The 26471-nt window shown below is 39.6% G+C and overlaps 1 protein-coding gene across 1 annotated transcript in view; it reads right to left on the minus strand.

Annotated features, from left to right (window-relative positions):
- The window catches only part of LOC122804932 (carboxy-terminal domain RNA polymerase II polypeptide A small phosphatase 1-like), a 773332-nt gene that overhangs the window by 319083 nt on the left and 427778 nt on the right, over positions 1-26471 (minus strand). Inside the window, exon 3 of the mRNA XM_044075150.1 lies at positions 13139-13240. Coding sequence (XP_043931085.1) covers positions 13139-13240 — 102 coding nt within the window. The remainder of the gene's footprint in view (positions 1-13138; positions 13241-26471) is intronic.

Raw genomic sequence — 26471 nt, forward strand, 5'->3', positions numbered from 1 at the left:
TCTGTTAAATATGTTTTTATTTATATATTCTTTTACCTTATCTTTAGATTCTATGTTATGTGAGGTTTGATTAATTTTGTGGAAGTGACATCTAAATTCATCTGTTATATCTTGTATGCTATAAACCTTTTTCCTCAAAGAATACATCTCTTTGATATGATTATATTTATTAATTCTTTTGTTTTTGTTTTTAAGGTTAGTTAAGAGTTTGGGGTTTGATGAATAAGCAAGAAATGTAAAATTTTCTAAGGAGATCATAGTCTTATGATGTAATATAGCTCTATACTCCTCCTTTGTTTTATTTCCTCTCTAATGTTTACAGAAGTTGGCCTGTCTTTGATTTTAAAGTATAACATGTCTAATTTGGCCTGTAATTTTTTTTAAATTTTCATCCCAGGACTTTCTTTTGTTAGAATACCATTTGTTTATTTGTCCATATAAATATGCTTTTAAAGCATCCCATATGTATATATCAAGGGTATTGGAATTTGAATTTATATTAATAAAATTTTGTTTTTTTTTTTCTTTCAAGAACATTTGAAATTCTTTAATTGTGTAAGATAAGCAGGAATTATTTTTATATGTACAAAAGAAGCGTATTATTATTAAGCTCAAACGTAACAGAATTATGGTCAGAAATTGGGCACGATACGATATTACTGTTCATTAAATCACCTATAATTTGTGCAGAAATAATTATCCTGTCTATTCTGCAATATGTTTTGTATCTGTTGGAATAAAATGTGTACTGTAATGAGCTCAAGTCTGTGTAATCATGAATGTCTTTTAGTTGATAAGAGTCCATGAATTGTATTAATTGTTTAGCCTGAGGTGTTATTTTCCTTTTCCCTGATGTACTAAAGTATTTTTCATTTAAAATACAGTTAAAATCCCCAGCCATGATAATGTTACCTTCAGAATGAGACACAATGTGATTCAAGTGCTGTTTAATAGTATTGGTTCCAATGCCAGGTAACCAATAATTGTTTACTAAGGTGAACAATTTTTTATTTATTTCGATTATAACTAAACAGAGCATCCCCTTGTCATCTTGATAGGACTTAATTATCCTTGGTAAAGGGAGAGATCTGTTCCAAAGAATTGCTACCCCTATTTTCTTTATGTGTTCTGAACTAGTAATAACTGTATATTTGTTTGTGTTCAAAAGTTTAATATTATCTTTCAATAAATGAGTTTCTTGTAAAAAAATATGTTGGGCTTGTGTATGGCTAAATATTTGAATAGACTTCCTCTTTTGATTGGATTATTCAACCCATGTATATTTATTGATAAACCCTTTAAAGTGGCCATTCCAAATTTATAATATTATTAATATACTTTGTATCTTATCTATGACGTATGTATACTTTATGAGTCCCTGTCCAGAGTGTGAGTTGTTTAAATTATAAACTATGATCCTTATAGTGGGTAATATGTGTGTTTTGATTATTACAACTTGCATTTTTAAATAAATCAAATATAATGGAGATCAGGTGAAACCTATTAATATGATTAGATGTATAATGTAACATATATAAAAACAATGTAGCTCCCTGCCTGGAGTTGTAAACTCCTTGTCCTAGTGACATCAGTCACTAGGATCAAACCCTTAGACAGTAGCAACAGAACACAGCTACCACTATTTGTATATATTAAGTACATAAAAAGTACAGTTGTGTACCTACCATAAATGTAGATGTTCGAGTGTATTCACTGTTGCAGTCATTACACTTGGCTTATCCTGCTGGCAGGCAACCCACAGTCGGCCCGAATTCCAAAGTCTTGGTCCGGTGTCAGTTGCTGTCGCCTCTTCCCTGACGTCAGTGCGCCAGGGGTATAAAAGATGCAGCCAATGCCATTTTCTTCAGTTTTTCTTGCCCCAGATGTCAGGTGCCCCCAAAAGGGTAGGCTAAAAATTTTGCAAATAAAAAAAGCATGCACTAACATAAACATTAACTTCATCTACAAGCAAATACACCACATTGGTTGTATAGAATAGAGAAGCACAGATAAGTCCCAGCAATGTAAGGGGGATGGTGGGAGGGTAACCTGGACTGCAGCAGTGAATACACTCGAACATCTACATTTATGGTAGGTACACAACTGTACTATGTTCATCGTGTTTCACTGTTGCAGTCATTACACTTGGGTTGAATCCCAAAGCTGAAGTTGGGTGGCTGGGCCTAAATAGAATTAGGAGTGGCTATGAGGCCCTGCAGAACTGCAGTGGTGAAGCTTGCTCTGGATTTAGAGTGAAGAGGTAAGTGGTAGTGTTTTGTAAAAGTGTGCACTGAAGTCCAAGTTGCAGCCTCCAAAATGTCCTTGGTTGGCACTCTGCTGAGGAGGGCTGCTGATGTGGCTGCTGCTCTGGTTGAATGTGGCCTAATGCCCTTAGGCACTGATTTGCCATGTTGTGAATAGCAGAAACGAATGCAGTGGCCTATCCATTTTGAAATAGTCTGCTTTGAGATAGCTTTTCCTTGCGATCCTGCAGCATATGCCACTAAGAGTTGCTCAGTCTTTCTGAAAGCTTTGGTTTTGTCCAAGCAGAAGCGTAGCTGTCTGCGTATGTCCAAAGAATGCAGAAGTCTCTCCCCCTTATTCTGTGGGTTTGGATAAAAGGTAGGCAAATGAATGGTTTGGTTAAGAGTCACAATGGACACTACCTTAGCCATAAATGTTGGGTTTCTCCTCAGAGAAACCCTGTCCGAATGGAAAATTATAAAAGGTACCACAGCCATTAGTGCCTGTAACTCTGAGACTCTTCTTGCTGAAGTTATTGCTAGGAGCAGAACTGTTTTCCATGATAAGAATTTTATCTCAGCTGTATTGGCTGGCTCAAAAGGAGGCAGTGTGAGCTTTTCCAAAACAAAATTGAGGTCCTATGCAGGTATTGGCGCTCTCCTTGGAGGTCTTATGTTTTTGGCCCCTCTGACGTAATGCCTTAGCAGTGGATGTGAAAAAATAGGTGGGTCCGTATTGTAATGAGCTGAAATGGCAGAGGCATGGATCTTAATTGATGAGAAGGATAGGCCTTTGTCCAGCATCTCAGTTAGGTATTGTAAAATCTGAGGAATATTTGGTACAAGCGTGTCAATTCCTTGTGCCTGGTTCCAAGCACAGAATCTCTTCCATTTTTCTACATACGATTTTCTGGTGCTGGGCCTCCTGGCCTCCAAAATAACACCCATAACTGCTTTCGAGAGAGCTGTGTTCTGAATGGTTACATTATCCGCCATGCAGCCAGATTTAGGGTTCTGAGTTGGCTGTGCAGGATCTGATTGTTTTGTTGGGTCAGTAAATGAGGAATTTGGGGTAATGTCCAAGCTGGGCCTTCAGACAAGCTCTTTAGGATTGGGTACCAGTGCTGATGTGGCCAGTCTGGGGCAATCAGTATCATTTTTGGCTTCTCTTGTCTGACCTTTAGGAGTACCTTGGGGAGGAGAGGTAGTGGAGGAAAGGCACATACTGTAAGGGTTTTCCAGCTGAATGATAGAGCATCCACTTTCCATGCTTGCTTGTGATAAGTCCTTGTGCAGAATTCTCTGTAGTTGGCAGTTGAGGGGAGGCAAATAGATCTATGTCTGGGCATCCCCATTTCCTTGTTATCATGCTGAAGATTTGTGGATCTAGTTTCCACTCGTGAGGATCCATGAGGTTTCTGCTTAGTTCGTCTGCCAGAGTATTTGTCTTTCCTGGCAGGAATTGTGCTTGCAGGTGTACTTGATAAGTCAATGCTGTGTTCCACAAAGTCATGGCTTGTCTGTAGAGGGGGTAGGAATGTGTGCCTCCCTGTTTGTTTATGTACCACATGACTGTAGTATTGTCCGTCTTTATCAGCAGTTGTCCTGGATGAAGTAGATCCTTGAAGGCTGTCAGGGCATTCTGAACAGCTAGCATCTCTTTTTGATTCATATGAAGATGCATTTGGCTTGCGGGCCATGTGTCCTGAATACATTTTCCTGCCATGTGGGCCCCCCAGGCATAATCTGATGCATCTGTTGTTAGGGTTTGCCTGGCTGTGGGTAGAGTGAATGGCTGTCTCTTGTTGTGGTGACAGGCCTGTGCCCACCATCAAAACTCCTGTTGCAGGCAGGGAATGAGGGTAATTAATGTTTCCAGGCTGTGGCAATGTTGAGTCCAAACACTTTTTAGATACCACTGTAGTTTCCTCATATGCAGTCTTGCATATGGAATTAGTAGAATGCACGATGCCATGAAGCCCAAAACCTGCAGAATTTTTCTTGCAGATAACTGGGTCTTTGTTGCCAACCTTTCGAAGTAAGAAGTTAGATGCCTTTGTTTGTCTGGCATGAGATAAGCCATCTGGGCAGTTGTATTTAAGCTTGCACCCAGGAATATTATCTCTTGAGAGGGTACTAGTTTTGATTTCTTTTCGTTTACCGTGTACCCTAGGCAAATTAGTAATCTTTTTACAAACGTCAGATGTTTTAGTAGAATGTCCTTGTTCTCTGCTTGAATAAGGCAGTAGTCCAAGTAAAGATATAGTTGAATCCCCCTTTGTCTGCAAAAAACAATTGCTGGTGCCAGGCATTTTGTGAAGACCCTGGGTGCAGTAGATAAGCCAAAGGGCAGTGCAGAGAATTGGTAGTGCATTGAGCCAGCTATGAATCTCAGGTATCTTCTGCAGGATTGTCTGGTTGGGACATGCAGGTATGCCTCTTTTAGGTCCAAAGTTACAAGCCAAGCCTTCTTGCCCAGCATGGGTAAAAGCTGCTGTAGAGTCAACATTTTGAATTTTGGAACGTCCCGAAAAGTGTTTAGAATAGACAACTCCAGTATTGGTCTCCAAGCTTTGTCCTTTCTGGGTACCAGGAAAAGTCTTGAGTAAAATCCTTGCCCTGCTCTTGCTGTGGTACTCGCTGAATGGCCTTCATGTCCATGAGGGATGAAACTTGCTTTTGTGCCTCTGCCCATTGATTGTGTGGCAGGTCTGGCATACCTTTTGCCTTCGGCAGGGTGTGAAAGTGGAACCTGTAGCCCTAAGAAACTATATTCAAGACCCATTTTGTGAAAAAAGTGCTAATTTTCCCCCTAAGGGGGCTGCCAAAAGATAAGTGCTTGGTATTGGCAGAGGAAAGTCATTGGGGCTGTTTCCTATATGGCTGTGATTTGTCTTCTCCGCTTTTGGAGGTAGAAGCACCCCATTGTTTAGGCCTGTATGAGCCTTGGGGCTGGGATCTGCCTCTTTGTGGCCTGTCTGACACTGGAAAGGACCAATTCTTAGAAGGCCAGTTCCTGCTAAATCTGGGTGGCTGTACCTGTAAGAAATCCTTAACTGTCTGCATAGATTTCGCTTTATCCTCCATTTTCTTCAACACCTCTTCTGCCTTAACACCAAAGTATCATGCTGTAAAGGAGCATCCAATAATTCTGCTTTAACATAATCAGGCAGATTCTGTTAAAGCAAGAGGCCTCCAGTGAATCAAAACCACATTGCAAAGTATGCTTTCCCACTTGTTCAGCTGCATGCAATAAATCCTGCATTTTCTTGTTATCCGGACATTCAGAATTTGTCAACATTTACTGTTTTAGCAGTGACATTAAATATTGCTGATATTTAAGCATATGAAACTGACAATTTAAAGCCCTTACAGCCAAGGTAGCAGAAGTGTAAACTCTTTTCCCCCCATCTGTCCAGTGCCCTTGAATCACTATCAGAGGGGACAGGGTTTTTTGCAGTGGAAGCCTTGACCCCTTTGGGACCCTGAGATATAGTTTCTGGGTCAGCAGCAGGGTTTTTATATAGAAATTTATGAGAATCTGGAACCCTGTAGTATCTGTCTGGCAGGGGGTAGAGAGTCAGGAGACAGGCCGGACTCTGAAAATACATCATCTGCAATGTCTAGAACAGGTGGAATAGCAAGAGGTCTGTGCTGAGGTAGTAAAAGAAAGTATCTGAGCCTTTTCTTAGATTCTGAGTAATCTTGGCTCTCCCAGTGAAAGTGCTCCCTCATGGTATGCAGGGTTTCCCCAAAGTAATAATCCTCAGGAGGAGAAGCTGAAGGAATAGACTCTTCAGCATCAGAATCCTCATAGGGAGGAAGAGAGTATCCCTGTTCAGAAGAGGTGTCAGAGGAAATGGAAACCTGATCTGAGGATTCATATTCTGTCTCTTGAGTAGGCCTCTTATCAGGAGGGGGATGGGAACCCCTGATCAAAGTAATTAGGTCTTTGGCCATTTTAAGCATCTGTTTTTTAGGCATGGAAGTCTGTCCAAGAGAATGCTGTACTTGTTTCTTTGTCTTTAGAGCTGCTTTAGTCTTTGCCTTTGAAGCTGAGGTTGGCTTTACATACAACTGTGTAGGTCTGAAAACACCCTCAGAAGCCGATGCCTGCTCAGTGGCTCCGGACCCATCTGAGGGAATAGTTTCCGAGTGTCCAATACCTTGAGTATCCAGAGGCCTAGTTGGCACCACGTGGGAGTAGGAAGCGGCCTGTGGCTCTGAGGTAGCGGGCGTCAGGGCTGCGAAAGCACCTCACTGAGAACCGGCAAACCGGCGACTGGCCTAGCAGAAAACTTGTCAGTTTTGCACCTCGGATGCCTGTCCTTTTCCTTGCTCTTTTTAGAAACTCTGGTCATCGGCTGTTCCGACGGCATTATATAATTAAATCTTCGGCCAAAGTAATGAAAGGCAAAATCGTACAGACGCTTAATAGTGCGTTGGTTAAATCTAGCACAAAACCGACAGCTAGCAACGTTGTGGTCAGGGCCTAGGCAAGGAATACAGTAAGAATGAAAATCCTTATGAGGTATTTGCTTCCCACAAGAAATACAATTGTTAAGTTTTTCTGACATCGTTCTGGAGCAAGAAAAAAGTTTCCGCAACAGGGTACTTAACTTTAATGAAGACTTCGGATCTGAAATTCGATTTTGAAAATCTCAGGAGTCTGCCGACCGGCACTTGCGAACTGCTTTTGCTTCGGGCACCGCGCGGCAAGAAAGACTGAAGAAAATGGCATCGGCTGCATCTTTTATACCCCTGGCGCACTGACGTCAGGGAAGAGGCGACAGCAACCGACGCCGGACCAAGACTTTGGAATTCGGGCCGACTGCGGGTAGCCTGCCAGCAGGATAACCCAAGTGTAATGACTGCAACAGTGAAACACGATGAACATCTGAAACTAAATAAATTAAATATTGTTTCATGTAAGTTAGTACATTAACTATAGTGTAACTCATCTGATATAGTTATTAGGTTCACACATATCGAATGCGTCATATACATTAAATTAATCTAAAAATTAAATAAGAATATTGTAAATAACTCAGGTCGACAAGATGTTTCCATACAAAAGGAATAAAATTGCCTGTAGTTATCAAGCTATCTATAACCACTCTAAAGTGATTAGCATAGTATTTATAACCACTGTCTGTAAATATAGTACTATAATGTTATGATTACCCTTTGCAAGTATAGTTTAATATAATGTAGAGAATATATTAATTTTCTTCTTTACATTCTAATGTTCCAGAGTTTCTTGTAGTGACATTGAGCTACTACTTGCTACTATCACATTCACTAATCATATAATTCTTCTGTAATTATGTTTAAATCACAGTATTCAATCTTGTTAAATCACTTTTCACAAATAAGACATTGTGGAAATACCTGACTAAGTGGTACTGCTTTGTATATTATTAGCAAGTCAATACTGGCAGAAACCAGTTACATAAGAATTGACAATGTAGTCAGAATAACTTACTGTGAATAAACTGTATCAGAAGAACAAAATCTAATTTCCTTTAATGTATATGAAGTAGTCTTCATCAATCGTTCTCTATTTTGAAGGTTTAAAACAACTGTGAACAGCATTGTTTGTGAAATTAATTTTTTTTGTCGTTTTTAAGTTCACTTTCTGTGATGTTAGTAGTTGTTAATGTTTAGATGTACACCTGTGGTGGATTTCAGGTAGATAACTGCTGTTTTCACAGTAAAATACAGGAAAAGAACTTTTACAAACGGCTACCTTCATTTCTCTAGTGGCCATCCCATATTACTAAAACATCGAAAGTTCTCCAGGGTAACAGTCTTTAAAGCCGTTGGGCCCCAAACCAAATTTTGTGTTTCAAAAAAAGCCACACTCAAATGATTTTGGAGAAACAAACAATCAAAAACACCCTTTCTATCAGTTCCACTAGTTGTAAGAAAAAAGGTGTTTAATGTATAAATGTTGGTAACAGTTGCACATTGTTTATTTCAGAAGGCCCTATTAATCTCTTTCTACTCTGGATAGAATTTTGGAGTGTGGGTGTTTTGTAAATTGTTCTAGCATTATTTTGGTTTGTATAAATGTTTCGCCTGCCCTGACTAAACGCTGTTGGCTAGACCAGAGGGCAAAGCAACAAGCAAATCAAGAACATCTTTATGCTATTAAGACAAAAAATCTTAATAATGCCTTGTTTAAACATTCCACCTCTTGTAGTTTTTTTAAAAAATTCATGTTTACTGTTTTAGAAAAATGTAAATATGACGGAAGAGCTGGGGACTTCCGGAATTTGCAGAGCAATGAATCTTTATGGCAGATTAGATTACATTCAGACCATCCAACCAGCTGAATATGAATGTGTCAATTTAAAATTTTTTAAAAACCGTAAAAAGCATTTAGCTAAACCAATAGACAGGAATATGAATTTAGAACTATTACTATTATTGTAATTGTGTTTTAATTTTATGTTTTTAAAAAGCATTTCCATATTTTTCCATTCCTGTTTTTTCCTAATTTTTGTTTAATTTTTGTTAATTCTTTATTGATTTATTAATTTATATTGTAATATTTAAACACTTCATGGTTTTTTTTTTTATTTTCCTTTTTTGTGTTTTAGGAGGAAGTTCTGTTTGTGTTCTACAAAGTTATAGAAGTTTAATTAATGTTAAAAGCAGAATCCCGGCGATAATCCAGCTATTCACTTCCTGGTTTAAGTTGTCTTGCTGTTGATGACATCATCAAGTCGCGATGCGGTGTCATAATGGGAAATGAACCATCTAAAGTTAATTCTGAGCTGTGTGGAGGTTATTTGAAGTGGTAAAGGCACGTGAAATGTCTGCACGGGGAGAGTAACATCCCCAAAATTGTCTCCAAAGTAAAACAGCAGGAAAACCGAGTGACAAAGGAAAAAAGGTTACATCTGTTTTTTTTATTCTAATAGTTCAATGTTAATGGGAGAAGGATTTTGAGAGTTTTCAAATCCAGCTCGAGCCTGTTATATGCTGAGGGACTACACATTTAGAAATGTAATGCTGCCTTTCAAAACAGTTACAGAAAAGAATAGATATAAGTTTACATTTCACTATGTCAACAGCTTTCCCATCACAATTGTCCATTCTCATTACAAAGACAGCAATAAAAAAAACACTTAATGACATTAGCATCCCCTCTGTTCTCTAAACACATGCAAGAACAATCTATAAAGTTTCTAAGAACACGTAACACCTGGGTATTAATTAAAGAAAGGTTATACAATGTAAGGAGGTTAACTAAATAAGCAATTATAAACCTTTATAGGGCATAATATGACTGACTAAAAAAATAAAGATTATATATATATATATATATATATATATATATATATATATATATATATATATATATATATATATCAATAAATATATAAATTAGGAATGTGAGAGATGAAGCTGAGCAATTATGGTCTAAATTACTTATAAAGGGGATTATTGTGTTTGTTTTTATATTAAAACAAAATCAACACACTATTTGTATACTGATCATGGAAGAACTACAATTAGAAAGTAGATTATGTTGATGTTATCTCAGGATTGTTGTTCATTATAATTCATATTACTAACTATATAGGCTGTTGGTTACCATTATAGATGTGTATAAAAGATATTATGTGACCGGATATTATAGTAAATATACTAAAGTTATGAGAAATAAAGAGCTACATAAATAATTTATTCTAGGATAATAAGGAAAAGCTTACCTTGCAGAGAAAGCACAACAATAAAAGTTTACCTAATAACATAGTATCCACAGTTATAACAAGATGCAAAGGGGTATATAGCTCACTTATTTTTTAGTCTTTTTTTTTCAGTGGTTTTCCAAGGAGAATTAGATGCCAATCTTTTAAGAGAGGGATTTGCCCATTCCATTTCTTCTATTTTTTCTAAGACATTATGATTTTTAACAAACATCAGAGCAGAGTCTAAGTCCTCAAACAACTTGGGTCCCTCAGGGGTGAAGTTCTTCAGTTTTGCAGGAAACCCAAGGTGAGTCTTGACTTGTGATTTCTTCAGTTCTTTTATCAGAGGTAGAAAGAATTTCCTTTTGGCTATTACAGTAGATGAATAGTCATTGTCAAAACGTATTATTGTGTCATTGAGTTTTACTGGAGACTTGGACCACGCAGTCTTTAAAACTGATTCTTTGTCAGATGAGGAAAGAAATTTGACAATAACAGACCTTGGTTGTTTTTTGTTGGAGGTATTGACTGCATTTAGTGACCGGTGAGCCCTTTCTATGCCAAATGACATAGCTTCTGTAAGGTCGAGAATTTTAGGTAGCCAGGAGGTAAGGAAACTTGTCATATTGTTTCCCTCTATTTCTTCACGTAAACCAAAATCCTTAAGTTGTTTCGATGAGATCTGTTTTCAAGATCATCAAACTTATTTTGTAACATGGTGTTTTGTTTAAGTAAAAACTACATTGTTTTTATTTTCTAGTATTCTGCCATCCATATCCTTTAATACTTCTTCGATGCCTAACATTTGAGTTTTTTGTTGTTGTAAGTCCTGGTGAAATATATCCATTTGTTTAGTTTTTTTTTTTTTTTAATGTAGTCTATTCTGACATGAATTTTATCAATTTTTGTATTTAGATCCTGGATGTTAGTTATCAGAGTCGACTGAAAAATCTGTCTCCTGTTTATTTTTTTTTGTAGATATTACTGTAGTACTAGATAAATATTATATGGTTAGCCAAGAAAAGGTTTCACATTTTTAGTTACAAGACATAATTCAAGTGTAGATTTAATTTCTTTAGTGGGGCTGTTGAGTTCTGCTGCTACTCACTGCCCATCTTGGCCACGCCCCCAGACTACATCTTTCAGTGGGTCATTTTTTATTATAAATGCAGCACTTCTGATAATCAACCAGTTATCAGAAATTTCACCTAACTACAGAGGACTTAAAGCTGCCAGATGAAGACCTACTTCTGGCTGTACCTGCACCCTCCCCCCCCCACACACACACACAGTCCAGAATGCAGGATTTTAAACAGCAATTCAGCTATTCCCTTTCTAGCCCATCCCACTAGTTTGTCTATGTCTCTCAGTAGACACACACTTTCTAATGACAGTCACAGAGCTACCAAATGCACCCTTCTGCTCCCCTAGTAGCACACCAAGACCCTGTTCCCAGGCAGCTGCCCAATTTTCTACCTCAACTTCCTGTTGCGCTCGTAAGATGTCTATGGGCAAATGGTTAAACTGTTTATGGGTAGGTAAAAATGACACCCACTGATTTCTTGTTAACTTCAGCTGTGGTACATTCAAAATGTCAAGATCTATACTCAAACTATGCTGAAACATTCTGCAAGAATCTCACCAACGACTCAGTGTGTGTATCACACTTCAAATTCCTTAACACAATTTAAATGCCTGGATCCATCCCTGACCCACCTTTATACACAGGTACTGCTTTTGATATTGTCCAATCTCAGGGCATTAAGACTATAATCACTTCTGTGTCACAGTCACCTCTGCTCATACACTGTCTAAAGGGCAAATCACACAGAACAGTAGTACATCTATTCCAGTTACTCTGGTCAATCCTTAAGTCATGCAGACTTGTTTTAATCTCATTCACTATAAATTTGCTACCCAGCTTATGCTCCCCACTGTACACAGAGCCCTCATCACAAAAAATAACTTGTTTCCTCATTCTCTGAAAAAAAAAACATAAATGAAAATAATGTATCTTTTCCCCTGTATTTGTGCACATCTACCGCAAGCATGGCTCTCACTCTTCGCACTAAAAATCTGGACAAAACCAAAAATAATGGGGAGACTAAGCCCCTCAAAACAGGGAACATTTTTAAATACTGCTGTTATAAACTTAAAATGTTGCTAGAATAAAAGGTCTTGTGTTACCATGCATTTTCTGAGGGATATTAAATCTGAAACTCAAATGCATGTCATTTAATGACTTGAATCCTCACTGATTCACCACAAAAATAAAAAAAGCACAATTTTTTTGAGAAACATACCAAAAACACGAGGCAAAAATCTGGACATTCTGCAAAAATCAGGACAGTTGAGAGGTATGATGGTAAGTACAACTATTTCATATACACACTTTCTTCTCCTCTGCTCAATAGTGTGCATGAGAAGTTCTTCCTCTCTCCCTTAAATTTCTTAATCTGCTTCTTCTCCATGGAGACCTGTACACCTTTTTTCATGCCTTGTCTTCCGAGTTATGCCCACAATTATTTCTTTTCAAGTCTACACATTCTCAATTGTAATCATCTACAAAGATTTCCTCCTCATACTTTGACTACCCTTAACCCCTTTTCAAACACTTCCCTTGATTTTTACCACTGGACCTTCTCAGGCAATTATTTTTTTTTCATCCTGCAACACTTTGCCCTTCATACTCTTTGCAGGGTGGACTCATCCCTTTTACCTCTCTGCTCCAAAGTCGAGCCATCTTTCTCATCCATCAAGACAAAGTCCAAACATTCTACCTTATCTCTAGTATGATGTTTAGAGTGTTGTCCCAGTTATTCATCTTGTGTTTTTCCAAAGATAAGCTAACCTCTTGAGGAACAGGAGATTGAAACATTGCAATCCACATATGGCATACCTAACCGTGTGAACTGGTACATCAATTATCAGCCAAATCAGAAAAAAATAACAGCATGATACGTAAAAGATCTTATGGTAAGGTATCTTGTCCTCAGGGATGTTTACTTAAAAACATTAAACAACAAATGCTTACAATCAGCTGAGCAAGCACTTTACTCTGCCATGGTCAAGTTTACAAATGTGGACATAAATGGCTGAGTAACACCAAAAGGCCTTACAGTTTTTACTTTAATGCTATACAACAGACACAGTTTTGCATACCTTAACAGACAATATACAAAATAATCCTACCTTAAAGGAACTATGAACTAATGTTTCATCCAAGTCGATCACAACACAGATCTTGTGAGCGTCCTGAGGTTTAACATCCGACAGAAGATGCTTAATAGATGGCTGCAAAATTAAAAAGGAAAAATCAGTTGACGTTTTTTTCTGTATCAACTTTCTTTCAAAGGGTCACAAGTTCTGCACAGCAAAACAGAATACACTGAGAATGTACATAACACTTCTGTAACAGCATTCAGTTTACACCTGCCCATTTGGATTTCATCAGAACAGTGTAGTCCGGTGATCTTAAACTGCTTAGAATATAGAGACCTGAAACTAAAAATTCCTGCGAGAACGCCGATAAGTGTCTCTACCAATAAAGAAATAAACGCGATAACCAAGCTGTGTATCAATAGCGTTTTAATGTAACGTAAAATAATAAATTAAAATTATTAGGTAGTCAGTTTATGTGTGATTTACAAGTGGGGAATGTATCTCCAGTAGAAGATACAAACTTAAACCCTGATAGATTTAATAGAGCATGTATTTTACAGTTTAATTTAGCCACAGATTATATTAAGAAAATTATAAGCAATTTTTGGTACATTTTAGCTGATGACACCCACTTGTCCAAAATAGTATGTAATGGACCCAATTTTATATATAGAATGGGGATGAACATCAAACAGCTAGTGGAATTAAAGAATTACAACATCAATAGTAATAAAACTAGTGGACTGAGTACGTTTAATGGGACTAGAAAATGTGGGTCTTGCAACCAGTGTAAACACATTTTGGAAGAAAGACAGTTACAGCTTGATAATGTACATAGGAGTAGAATTACAAGCAAGGCAGGTAACTATAACAGTAAAATGGTGGTATACCTAAGTAAATGTCAAAAATGCTCTGGTTTTTACATAGGAAAAACAGAGAGAAATTTTAGGAAAAGGATATACGACCATTTATACTGTATAAAGACTAAAGATAATAACAATGCTCTTTATAGACACTTTAATATGGAAAGGTCTGACCATGTATTTAATTTTTTTATTTTAGAAGTAATAAAGGCAGACCCTAAAGGAGGAGATAGTAAGGGATTATTGAAATATGGGAAGGCGAGGTGGCAAATTTTGTTAGATGCCACAGCTCCCCCAAGACTGAATGAATACATTTCAGTAAAACCATTTCTGGAGATTATGTAAAATTTTTTTTTATTTCATCTAGTCTTTATCACTTAAAAAATATGCATTATTACTTTTATAATATATTTTTTGAAAGAGTTTTTTAAAAAAAAAATGTTAATGTTTTTTTCATAATAATAATTTTTTAGCAATCAGTTTATCAATTTTTGTTCTATTTATACTATTTAATGTATTTTTATGGAATTTTTTATGCATAATATATGCAGTTCTTTTTTTTATAATATAGCATGATTACATTGTGTCCAGCATTGCTCAATATATGTTACATTTTGAGTTATATTCTGTGTTATAGTGTGTACTGAACACAATTACGCATTTATGTTATTGTTGGCACAGAATACATTTTATTTCATATCAACTTTATTTATTCCACAGATTACAATTCGTTGTATCTGTGGTAATAATATCATATTAGAATATTAGTCAGATGCATTTAGTAGTTTTATTTAGACATTTTTGTATTCTACAAGTTTTATTTATTTACATTTGTATTTATATTAGTTTTGTACCAGTATGGTTGACAGGTGGTTTATGACTATGAAATACCTTGATATGCAGTACTCATATCACTTTAAATTTGTAACTTCCTGTTGGCGCCAAAAAAAGCTTAAATTTGGTGATGTAATAACTGAAAGCCAGTTCTGATGAAGCCCAGTTTTTTTGGGTGAAAGTGCTTAACTAGCTTGCTTGTTTGCTTGTTCTTTTCCACCAGTTTGTCCTTTTTGCCATCAGTTTGTCTGTTAGTTTGGAGTTGTCCACTTTATTATTTTACGTTACATTAAAACGCGATTGATACACAGCTTGGTTATCGCGTTTATCTCTTTACTGGTAGAGGCACTTATCGGCGTTCTCGCAGGAATATAGAGACCTGTTTTTTGACAAACAGAAGAGTCTGTACTACCGAAAATTAAAACAATGCCATTAAAACCAAAACAGATAAATCTTCCTCTCCAGAATCGGTATCTTTACTTTTGGCATGCTCCTCTCTACCACCTCCCCCAGACTGTAAAGTCAGATCTTCGAATGCGACAAGGTACCAACACAACAGACCCAAACCATTGCCACAATGATACAGTGAACTGGCACTGCAGATGTTATGAAAGTTTGACTGGACAGCCTACCAAATTTTGCTGACAGGCAAACACACAACACTGCAGAAGAATGTCTGGTGAGTGAGGATCAAAGCTTCATGTGTGCCATTGGTAGCTCATCTGTAATGCATTAAATTACAAAAGGTGACCTATTGGCTAATCATAACTAGGCTGCCAGCCTATTCAACATGGAGGAAAAGGTCCTCCAGCAACTCAGGAGCTTAGCTATCACCTTAAGGGATAACTTTAACATAGAACAGATAAATCTTCAGCTATCTGTGAGTCTGACCAACAGCTTTCTAAGGGAAATTTTTCAATTGATCAATCTGTCAATTGTTGCATCTACTTCACTTTGTTGAAAACCCTAATCATCGAACACCTTTCTGCCGAACCCTATTGATCGAAGCCTTACTCCATTGAACGTGCATTTAAACAAAAATTTTCCCGGGGGGGGGGGGGACACTTGGCCAACCAACTGAGCGCTACAAAAATAACAAAATGTAAAACCCACCCATGTTGGGGGGGGGGACTGAGCCCCCACACACCCACCCTAATTAAATGTACCAACTCCGAGATCACACTAAAGCGGGGAAAAGGGCAAATTCCCAATGATGGCCCAGTGTTTTTTCTCTGGGAAAATTTTTGCTTAACTGCACATTCAATGGAGTGAGGCTTCGACGAATAGGGTTCAACAAAAAGGTATTCGATGATCAAGGTTTTCAACAAAGTAAACCCCAACTCAAATTCAGCAAATTCAATGTATAGTACCACAACCTTCACTCCATCCTAGGTTTAGGTGGCAACCAAAGGAGGTAAATTTTAGCATGTGAGACCTGCATGTATACTGCATTATTATGTCACTCTTAGAATTTTCAAAAGAACAGCAAAACTGTGTGTGTGGTCTCTTTGCTTCCAAAGTGAAGAGGCTTTGGGAAAGTGTGCAACTTAACGCTTCAGGTAAAAAGAGGAGATTGTCTGCACTGAAGGTTATACTGTAGTTATAGTGTCCTTGTGAAAAACCAACACTTCTATCACCAGCAAGAGTAAAATCACTTCTTTAGTAAAGGATATGGTGGCCAACATGCTGATTTTACTGCAACACAAGCAGAGTGATTATACGCTTAAAAGTTCATACTGCTAACAAACAGAGAGAAGGCAACACCAGCCATACTGCCTCAGAATACAGGTCACACATTAACAAAATGGACAGTTTTCCATTTGTAATTTTGGTTAATGAGTTGATATCAGAAAGACACACAGCTTCCAGACTTAAAGTAAAATGAACTTTACTTTCTGGATTTGTGAGCGGAGCTCTTCTCCCCAGGCCTCCACTGAAAATAGGTTCTGGATCCAGTAGACTTTCCTGGTCAAATGTCAGTAAATAAAGAAATAAACTTCCATGCCATGCTCATCACTTGCATCTTCCCAGAATGGGAATATTGTGCTAAAAGCCAATTCATGGTCTTAGCCATTTGAATTACATTATCAAAAGCCAGTACATTCTGCAGATGGTATATTTATTCGCATGTCTCTAAACAGGAACCATAAACTCCCTCCATCCAAGCAAACTGACTTCCCACATGCAAATATTTTCTGTATACCAGGCAGCTGCCTGCAAACTGATACTAAAATACTTCCAAAATCCAGAATTAAAGTGATAACGTCTGGAATTCATGTGGACCAAGAACATAGATGTAAATTATGATACTTGGCAAAATAAGACTTCTGGCAAAACCCTTGCAACCATCCCTTGCAGGTGTACAGAAATCAGTGACAAACTAACAAGAAGGGACAGAAGCCACCACCAGAAGTGATGTAGCAGGATACAATCAAAATGCCTTCAACATGAGAGTCTCCTCTGCAAGGTGAAAAGTACCACAGGAACCCCCGATCACACGCGACCGAAAGCTGCCCCAATCACAGTGCAACACTCTAGAAAACTAGCACTCCTAAAATAGTTATTATCCAGTCACCAAAACAATACGGAACACAAAAAGACTTGAGTAAAGGAACATGCCTCTGCTGATGTGTATCAAAGCTGTTAATACCATGCTACATACAATCACTCACGGAATGGCAATGCTGTCTTCTACCAGTGAAGTGTCTCTCTTGAAATGCAATCTAACAGCTCAGTGTAAAAGCAGAACGTACCACCCCAATGATGAGAACAGCATGTACTTCCCTTCATAACAACAACCAGAGTCTGGGAAAGTACAGTTGTGTACACTTACCATAAATGTAGATGTTCAAGTGTATTCACTGTTGCAGTCATTACATTTGGGTTATCTGCTTGCAGGTAGCCCTCAGTCGGCCTGATTAACAAAGTCTTGGGTCCTGCGTTGGTTGCTGTCCCTTCTTCCATGACATCAGGTCGTCAGAGTTATAAAACATGCAGCAAACACCATTACATCAGTTTTGCTTGCCCCAGATGTCAGGTGCCCCCCTAATGGGAAGTAATTAAATATAAAAGTATTAAGATATACCTCCAACAAAAAAGCAAGTACACCAAAAAGGCTTTTAAGCATAGTAAAGGAAAGTAGAGGTATAGTCAAAAGAAGTTAGGGGGCTGGAGGGAGGGTACTATGTTCTTCGTGTTTCACTGTTGCAGTCATTACATTTGGGTAGATTCCCAAAGCTATGGTTGGGAGGAGGAATTTAGATAGCATTAGGGCCAGCTATAAGGCCCTGCAAGACTGCAGTGGCAAAGCCAGCTCTGGATTTAGAGAAAACTGGCAAATGATAATGCTTGGTGAAAGTATGTACAGAACTCCAGGTAGCAGCTTCTAGGATGTCCCTGGTAGGGGCGCCTCTGAGAAAGGCTGTAGAGGTAGATGCAGCCATGGTGGAGTGAGGTCTGATCCCCTGGGGGATAGGTTTTCCATGGTGCTTATAGCAGAAATGAATGCAATGGCTTATCCATTTTTTTTGCTTTAAAATAGCCTTCCCCTCTGCCCCTGCAGCAAATGCCACCAGCAGTTCAGATTTCCTTTGAAGTTTAGTCCTGTCCAAGTAGAATCTAAGTGGTCTGTGCACATCTAAGGAATGCAGTATCCGTTCCCCTTTATTCTGTGGATTGGGAAAGAAGGTTGGCAAATAAATGGACTGATTAAGAGCCACACTGGATACCACCTTGGGCATGAAGGATGGATTGGTCCTGAGGGACACCCTGTCTGCATGAAAGATGATGAAAGGCTCCACTGCCATAAGGGCCTGTAATTCAGACACCCTTCTAGCAGAAGTGATTGCTAAAAGGAAAAGCTGTTTTCCAAGAAAGAAATTTTAAGTCTGCAGAAGCAGCTGGCTCGAAAGGAGGTAGAGTGAGTTTCTCCTAGAGGTCCCAGGCTTGGGTTGGATCTCTCCTGTGTGGTCTCAAATTTTTGGCCCCTCTGAGGAACTGCTTGAGCAGCGGATGAGAGAAAAGGGGAGGTTCTGTGTTATAATGAGCTGAAATGGCTGAAGTGTGGATTTTAATGGAGGGAAAAAGACAGGCCCTGGTGAAGCATCTCAGTTAAGTATTGTAAAATCTGAGGTAAATTGGGCACTGCTGTGCTCATCCCTTGAGACTGGTTCCAGGAACAGAATCTTTTCCATTTTTCAGCATAAGATTTTCTAGTTCTAGGCCTCCTTGCCTCCAAAATGATATCCATTACAGGTTTGCTGAGGGATAGTAAAGGAGAGATTAAGTAATTAGCCAGGCTGCAAGGTTCAGTGTTGGAAGCTGCAGGTACAGAATCTGGTTCTCCTGTTGAGACAGCAGGGAAGGAGTCTGAGGCAGGTGCCATGGAGATAACCGTGACACACTGCGCAGGAGGGGGTACCAGTGTTGGCGCGGCCAGTCTGGAGCAATCAAAATCATCCTTGGTTTGTCCTGTTTGATTTTTAGAAGTACTTTGGAGAGCAGAGGCAGAGGGAGGAAGGCATAGACTGCAAGGTTTTTCCAGCTGAAGGATAGAGCATCCACTTTCCAGGCTTGTTTGTGGGGAGTCCTTGTGCAAAATTTGTCCAGTTGGTAGTTCTGGGGAGAGGCAAACAAGTCTATATCTGGGCTCCCCCATTTGCTTGTCAACATGTTGAAAATCCTTGGTTCCAGTTTCCACTCATGTAGGTCCATGAGGTTTCTGCTTAGTCCATCTGCCAGTGTATTTAATTTTCCTGGCAGGAATTGAGCTTGTAGGTGCACTTGGTAGCTCAAGGCTGTGTTCCACAATGCCATGGCTAGTCTGCAGAGGGGATAAGAATGTGTACCCCCCCCTCTTGTTTATGTACCACATAACAGTGGTGTTGCCAGTCTTTACCATTAGTTGTCCTGGAAGAATGTGGTCCTTGAAGGCGATCAGTGCATTCTATACAGCTAACATTTCTTTTTGATTGATATGCAGGTGCATTTGACTTGGGTTCCATTTGCCCTGAATGCACTTCCCTGCCAGATGAGCCCCCCATGCATAGTCTGATGCATCTGTTGTTAGGGTTTGGGGAGCAGGGGGTAGAGTGAAAGGTAGTCCCTTGTGTTGGTGGCAGGCCTCTGCCCACCAAAGGAACTCTAGGCGTAGGCAAGGTATGATAGGAATCATTGTTTCTAGGTCTTGAGAATGTTGACACCATAGGCTTTTTAATACCACTGTAGTTTCCTCATATGCAGTCTTGCATATGGAATTAGAAGAATGCAGGAGACCATGAACCCCAAGGCTTGCAGTATTTGTCTTGCAGATAGCAGGGTTTTTGTGGCCACTTGTTTGAAGTAGGTTTGTCAAACGAATTTGCTTTTCTGGTGTGAGGTAAGCCATCTGGGAAGTTGTATTCAAGCTTGCTCCCAGGAATATAATTTGTTGACAGGTACCAGGTGTGATTTCTTTTTATTTATGGTGTACCCTAGACAAGTTAGAACTCTTTTTACAAAAGCCAGATGATTCAAAAATTTGTCCTGGCTTTCTGCCTGAATTAAACAATCGTCCAGGTATGGGTATATTTGAATATTTCTTTGCCTGTAAAATGCAATAACCGGAGCTAGGCACTTTGTGAATACCCTGGGTGCAGTAGATAAGCCAAAGGGCAGTGCAGAGAATTGGTTATGCGTGTAGCCAGCTTTAAAGCGTAGGTATCTTCTGCAAGATTCTCTGATTGGGATGTGCAGGTATGCTTCTTTTAAATCTAGTGTTGCCAATCAGGCATCTTTGCCTAGCATAGGAAGTAATTGGTGAAGAGTCAGCATCTTGAATTTTGGAATCTCCAAAAAGGTGTTTAGAGTAGACAAGTCCAGGATAGGACGCCATGAATTGTCTTTTCTGGGTACCAGGAAAACTCGAAACCTTGTCCCTTTTCTTCTTCTGGTACCAGTTTAATAGCCCCATGCTTAAGAGAGAACGTACTTGTTTTGGGGCCTCTGCCCACTGATTTGGGGGTAGGTCCGGCCACCCAGTTGGTGTTGGCAACATGTGGAAGTGAAATCTGTATCCCTGGGACACTACATTTAAAACCCATTTGCCCTGGGTAATGAGTTTCCCAATTCTTTGCATGAAGAGCAATCGTTCCCCCCAAAGGAGCAGTCAGTTGATAAGTGCTTGGAAATTTTAAAAGGAAGTCATGGAGACAGTTTACCATGGGGGGAGTCTTCTTATTCCCAGACTTGGAAGTGGAGGCCCTCAACTGCTTAGTTCTGTGAGTCCCCTGGGGTTTTTGCTGTGTCTGGGTTGGTTTGAGAAGATCTGGAAGGGGCTGGAAAGGACCAATTCTTAGAGGGCCAGTGCCTACTAAATCTAGGAGGCTGAACTTGTAAAAAAATCTTTAACAGTTTGCATAGATTTAGCTTTTTCTTCCATCTTTTTAAGAAGTTCCTCAGCCTTGTTGCCAAACAGGCGGTCCTGATTTAAAGGAGCATCCAACAATTTAGCTTTAACATGATCAGGCAAGGACTGCTCCTTAAGCCAAGCATGCCTTCTGAGCACAGACCCAGTAACAGCAGCCCTGCAAGAGGCCTCTAATGAATCAAAACCACACTGCAAAGTACGTTTTCCAACTTGTTTAGCAGAATGCATTAAATCCTGCAATTCTTTATTTTCCACACAGTCAGGAATCAACATCATTTTCTGTTTAAGCAGTCCAATAACATGTTGCTGACATTTTAACATATGAAACTGGCAATTTAAAGCCCTAATGACCAAGGTAGCAGAAGTGTAAACCTTCTTACCCCATGTATCCAGCGCCCTGGAGTCTCTATCAGGAGGGGTTGGATTTTTAACAGTAGAAGCCTTAATGCCCTTGGGCCCCTGTGAAATAGTCTCTGGATCTGCAATAGGATTTTTGAAAAAAAATTGTGGGACTCCGGGACCCTGTAGTATCTGTCAGGTTTTCTGGGAGCAGGAGGCAGGGAATCAGGGGCCAAATTAGATTCTGAGAAAGCATCATCAACAATGTCTAGTACAGGAGGAATAGCTAAAGGCCTATGCTGAGGTAGGAGAAGGAAATCCCTAAGCCTCTTTTCTGAATCAGAAAAATCCTGGCTTTCCCAGTGGAAATGCTCCCTTAAAGTATGCAAAGTTCCCCCAAAAGAAAAATCCTCAGGAGGGGAAGCAGGGGGAAAACACTCCTCTGCAGAAGAATCCTCATAAGTAGGTAAGGACAAATACAGATCATCAGAAGTGTCAGAAAAAACAGAATCCTGACCAGAAGATTCATAAACAACTTCAGTCCTAGGCCTCATAGACGGGGTGTGGGGGGGGTGGCTACCCCTGATTAGAGTTATTAGATCTTCAGCCATTCTTATCATTTGTTTTTTAGGCCTGGAGGCCTGAGCATGTGGCCTGGGCATCGGTTTTTTAGGCATGGATCGAGATTTAGGCCCAAGTAAAGAAGGAGGTGTCAGTTTAATATGCAAGTCCATAGGCCTGACTACACCCTCAGAAGCCGGTGCCTGCACAGCGGCTCCGGACCTATCCAAGGTAGAGACATCCGCGGGTTCCATAGTTGAAGCATCTCGCGGCATGCCGGACTCCGAATGGGTCTCAGTAGAGGCCTGCGAATCAGAAGTAGCGGGTATCAGGGGCTGCGAAAGCACCTCACTGAGTACTGGCGAACTGGCGACTGGCTTAAGAGAAGGGTTGTCAGCAGTTTTGGACCTCGACGGCCTGTCTCTGTCTTTATCTTTGCATTTTTACAGAATCCCGGTAGTCGGATGGCTAACCGATGACATTTCTGGATAATTAAACAGAGAACCGAAATATTTACAGGCGAAAATATACCGACGGATAGTGCGCTGATTAAATAAAGCACAAAACCGACAGCAAGGTACATCGTGGTCAGGGCCTAGGCAAGGAATACAGTACGAATGAAAATCTTTATGAGGTATTTACTTTCCACAAGTAATGCAATTATTAGCTTTTACTGACATCGGTAAGGAGCAAGAAAAAATTTTCCCAACGAGGTACTTAGCTTTTAGTTGAATTCTTTGATTCTGAAACTCTAAAATGAAAATTTCAGGAGTCTGCTAACCAGCACTTGCGAACTGCTTCTGCTTCGGGCACCGCACGGCAAGAAAGACTGATGTTATGGCATCGGCTGCATGTTTAATAGCCCTGACGACCTGACGTTATGGAAGAAGGGACAGCAACTGACGCAGAACCCAAGACTTTGTTAATCAGGCCGACTGAGGGCTACCTGCAAGCAGATAACTCAAATGTAATGACTGCAACAGTGAAACACGAAGAACATCCATGGGCTATCCCTCTTACAGGGCATGTCTAAGGATGTAATTTTTATTGCTTGGCAGCACCCATATTCAGCTTCTTCTGCTCCTAAGAAGGCAGATTTCCTCAAAAAAGCCCTGGAAGAGTGGAATCAATGATGGTGCAGCCTAATCAAAAACACCAGAGGAGATGTCTCTTAATTTCTTTACAGAAGCACAGAAAACAAAAGGTATTCTCTACTTTCTTATACTACTAAACGGCAAATCCAAAATTTTGGAAAGGGTAATGAGGAAGATGATTTTTCTCTGCCATGCGAAGGATTAAGTCCTCAATCTGCCTCAAATGTCTGAGTCAAGGTTCTACCTTGTGGACAGGTGTAGCAAATGCAGACAGCTCTACATGACTCTGAGGTCAAAGTAGCATGGAAAAGACCCTTATGAAGCCATCCTCCATAGGCTTACATGTCCTCCACTCTAAAAACGAATGTCCTGATGCTGTGATCAAGGCAACACACTCTGATACATGCTAGCATTAGCTGGAATGGCTGAGGCTTTCCAAAACTAAACTTAGGTACAGGCATTCTGGATGTTTGGGGCTTAGTGCAAAGATCCAGCTCTGAGGGGGAAGAAATATCTGAAAACACAGAATTGGCCAACAACCATTATATCCCAGATGTCCTGACATCAGGGACAAGACATCTGCAGGGCCTGGAAGAGGGAACACGTTTCTAGTATTTGGCCCAGTCAAGTGCCACCACAGCAAGGATATCACACGGCTATTACTGCAAAAATGAAACATGATCATATTTTTCATTTCTTCGACAACTGGCATGTGGTGGTGGCCCTTGCTTAGGTCATTACAAGGCTCATCTGTCAATTAATACTGAGGATAAAGGATAGGAGCTCCTAATGGGCTGCTTCCTGTAGTACAGGATTTGAATTCCTATGCCTTACTTTGTCTACTATGACATCCTGCACAAGACACTTAATCAGACTGAGCTCTTGAGCTGTCTGAAAAAGGTCTATGTGGATCAATGCTCCTCCCCAGTTAAAAAAAAAATCAGCCAGCCCTGGGCTCAACTTACCTGAAAGAACATTCTTTTTGCAACACAAAAAACTGTCCTCAGGCTGACTCTGTGGCACAAAAGGATATCACCCTGAGTGTGACAACTGAATAAAGCCTGACTGGTAGCCCTGGTACTGGGGGAGCTCAGTGAAGGACAAGTGTCAGAAGAAAAATTCAAGCGAGTCACATCTGCCTCAGGTGATGAAAGTTTCCTTTAACTGCAAACCAGATTACAGCAACATGTTGGCCAAGATGATCTCAGTCTGATCAGCTTGGTTACTGACATCAACTTTTATACTTTCCTGTTACTAGCCAAAATAGCTTTTGTTACATTTCTAACAGTTGACTATGAAAAACATCTAGGATCACAATTTACCTCAGAAAAGAATGGTTTACCTCAAAACCACAGCTAGTGTAGAATGTTTACCTCAAAACCACAGTTAGTGTAGAATGTTTACCTCAAAACCACAGTGGTAGCTGGAATTTTCCAGAGCCTGCCTCAGTAAATTAACTCTTATTCAGAAGTATAGAAAACAGGTGTTATTCAAGTTCATAAGCAAACTACATCTATCATAGATAAAGCCCATCTTTAATAAACATGGTTCAATGACCTTTTCTTACCAACACTTCAGCAAATAGCATATTCATTTTGCTAGATGGGAGAAAGAGACAAATAATAATAATGTGTTTTAAAACTTTTCTCTTAACATTTCCCCCCTCAAAACACTTTTATTTGTCTTTTTATTTCAGCAATATATGGTAAAAACTTAAGCTTTTCTTTGCATACATTACTTCATTTGCAAGACAAACTTTTAAACTTCAAAACATTTGCAAAAGTCACATTTCAATGTATTCACTTTCACCAGTCTGTTGCAACTGCTGGTACATCGTTTTCGTAACAGCAGTATCAACCAGTCTTTGTAGAAGACCTCTGATACAGGGTATACAACAGCAACCACATACCACCACGATAGCCACAGCGACTCCGACGGACACCAGGAAACTGCTGATGAGATGACTCCATTTTCCAAACCACGCTTGTAGAAAGTCTGTAAAGGGATTATTTACCCCAGAGTTCTCTGCCAATTCTTCGGATAACATCTCCAAACCTTTCAAAGCTCGAGTGATGCTCCCATCAGGGGCAGTGTTATTTGGAATATAGGTACAACAGAAAGTCCCAAACATCTTGCAAACTCCTCCTTCTTTGGCCAGGAGCATATCCAACGCAATTCGATTCTGCCATGCCACCTGCAAAGTGGCCTCCAGTTGTTCAGCAATTCCTTTCAATGCATCTTTGGTATAGTTCACAAAACGCTGCTGGTTATAGTAAATGTAGTTGATCCAGTCCACATTCTTATTGGGTTGAGTCCAGACAAAGATGGATGCAAAACCAACTGCTATTTGGTTTATTGCTTTGTATTCATCAGGCACGCCTCTTGGTACGCCAATGCTATCGATGTAGACACTGCTATCGAAGGATTGCTTCGGTGCCTCTCTTTTTCTCTTATTCAACCACCTCGGCTTTATTTCAGGTTCTCTTACGAAATTGCTTGCTGGAAATGGGAAAATGTAGAATGGCAGAATTAACTTTGCAAGTGCACAAGTTCCCTTCCAGGGAATCGTAAGCCTTGATCTGAGTTTGTTGTGTCTACATAACCACCATACGTCTGCCAAACTATGAGTTTGGTTCTCCAGAAATGGATTCCCATTGCCATTCACAGTAACATTGCAATAATTCTGTCCCATATTGCCATAATTCTTTCCTGTGCCATCTCTGGAAATGCACATATATGAACCTGGATAAGAGATTGCTGTAGGCGGTTTCTCAACTTTGCTTATGACTGGAAAACGCTGGGTTTCATCTTTGCATTTATCTTCGGTTTTGTTGAAGAATAACTTTAACAGACACGTTAGGTTACCTTCAGCTTGCATCAATGGGACTGTCGCTAGTTGCTGTTTACCTTCAGCACAAGAAACACAGTTCTCACGATGTGCCTCTCGGGTACTATAACCCAAGATAACCATTCATTATGGTGTACGAATCCCGTCTCGAGTAACAATTGTTCTTCTGTGAAGGCAAAATCTGCTTTACTTGTAGCATTTTTAAGGCTTTGCACTTTAAGTTGGAAAGTCCCCAAAGGATCAGTTCCAATTGGAAGAGACACTCCGATTCCATAAACTCCTGAATCACTTTCTTGTGGTGACACGATGGTTATAGTAATCACTTCAGTACCTTGGAAACGCGCAATTTTTATTCTTTGTTGCCTGCTCTTGTCTTTCTCCGGTATCCCTGCACCACTTGTTTCCCATCCATTCACAT

The sequence above is a fragment of the Protopterus annectens genome, chromosome 6.part0, assembly GCF_019279795.1.
Source record: "Protopterus annectens isolate FY-2018-M chromosome 6.part0, PAN1.0, whole genome shotgun sequence".
In the NCBI taxonomy this organism is placed as follows: domain Eukaryota; kingdom Metazoa; phylum Chordata; order Ceratodontiformes; family Protopteridae; genus Protopterus; species Protopterus annectens.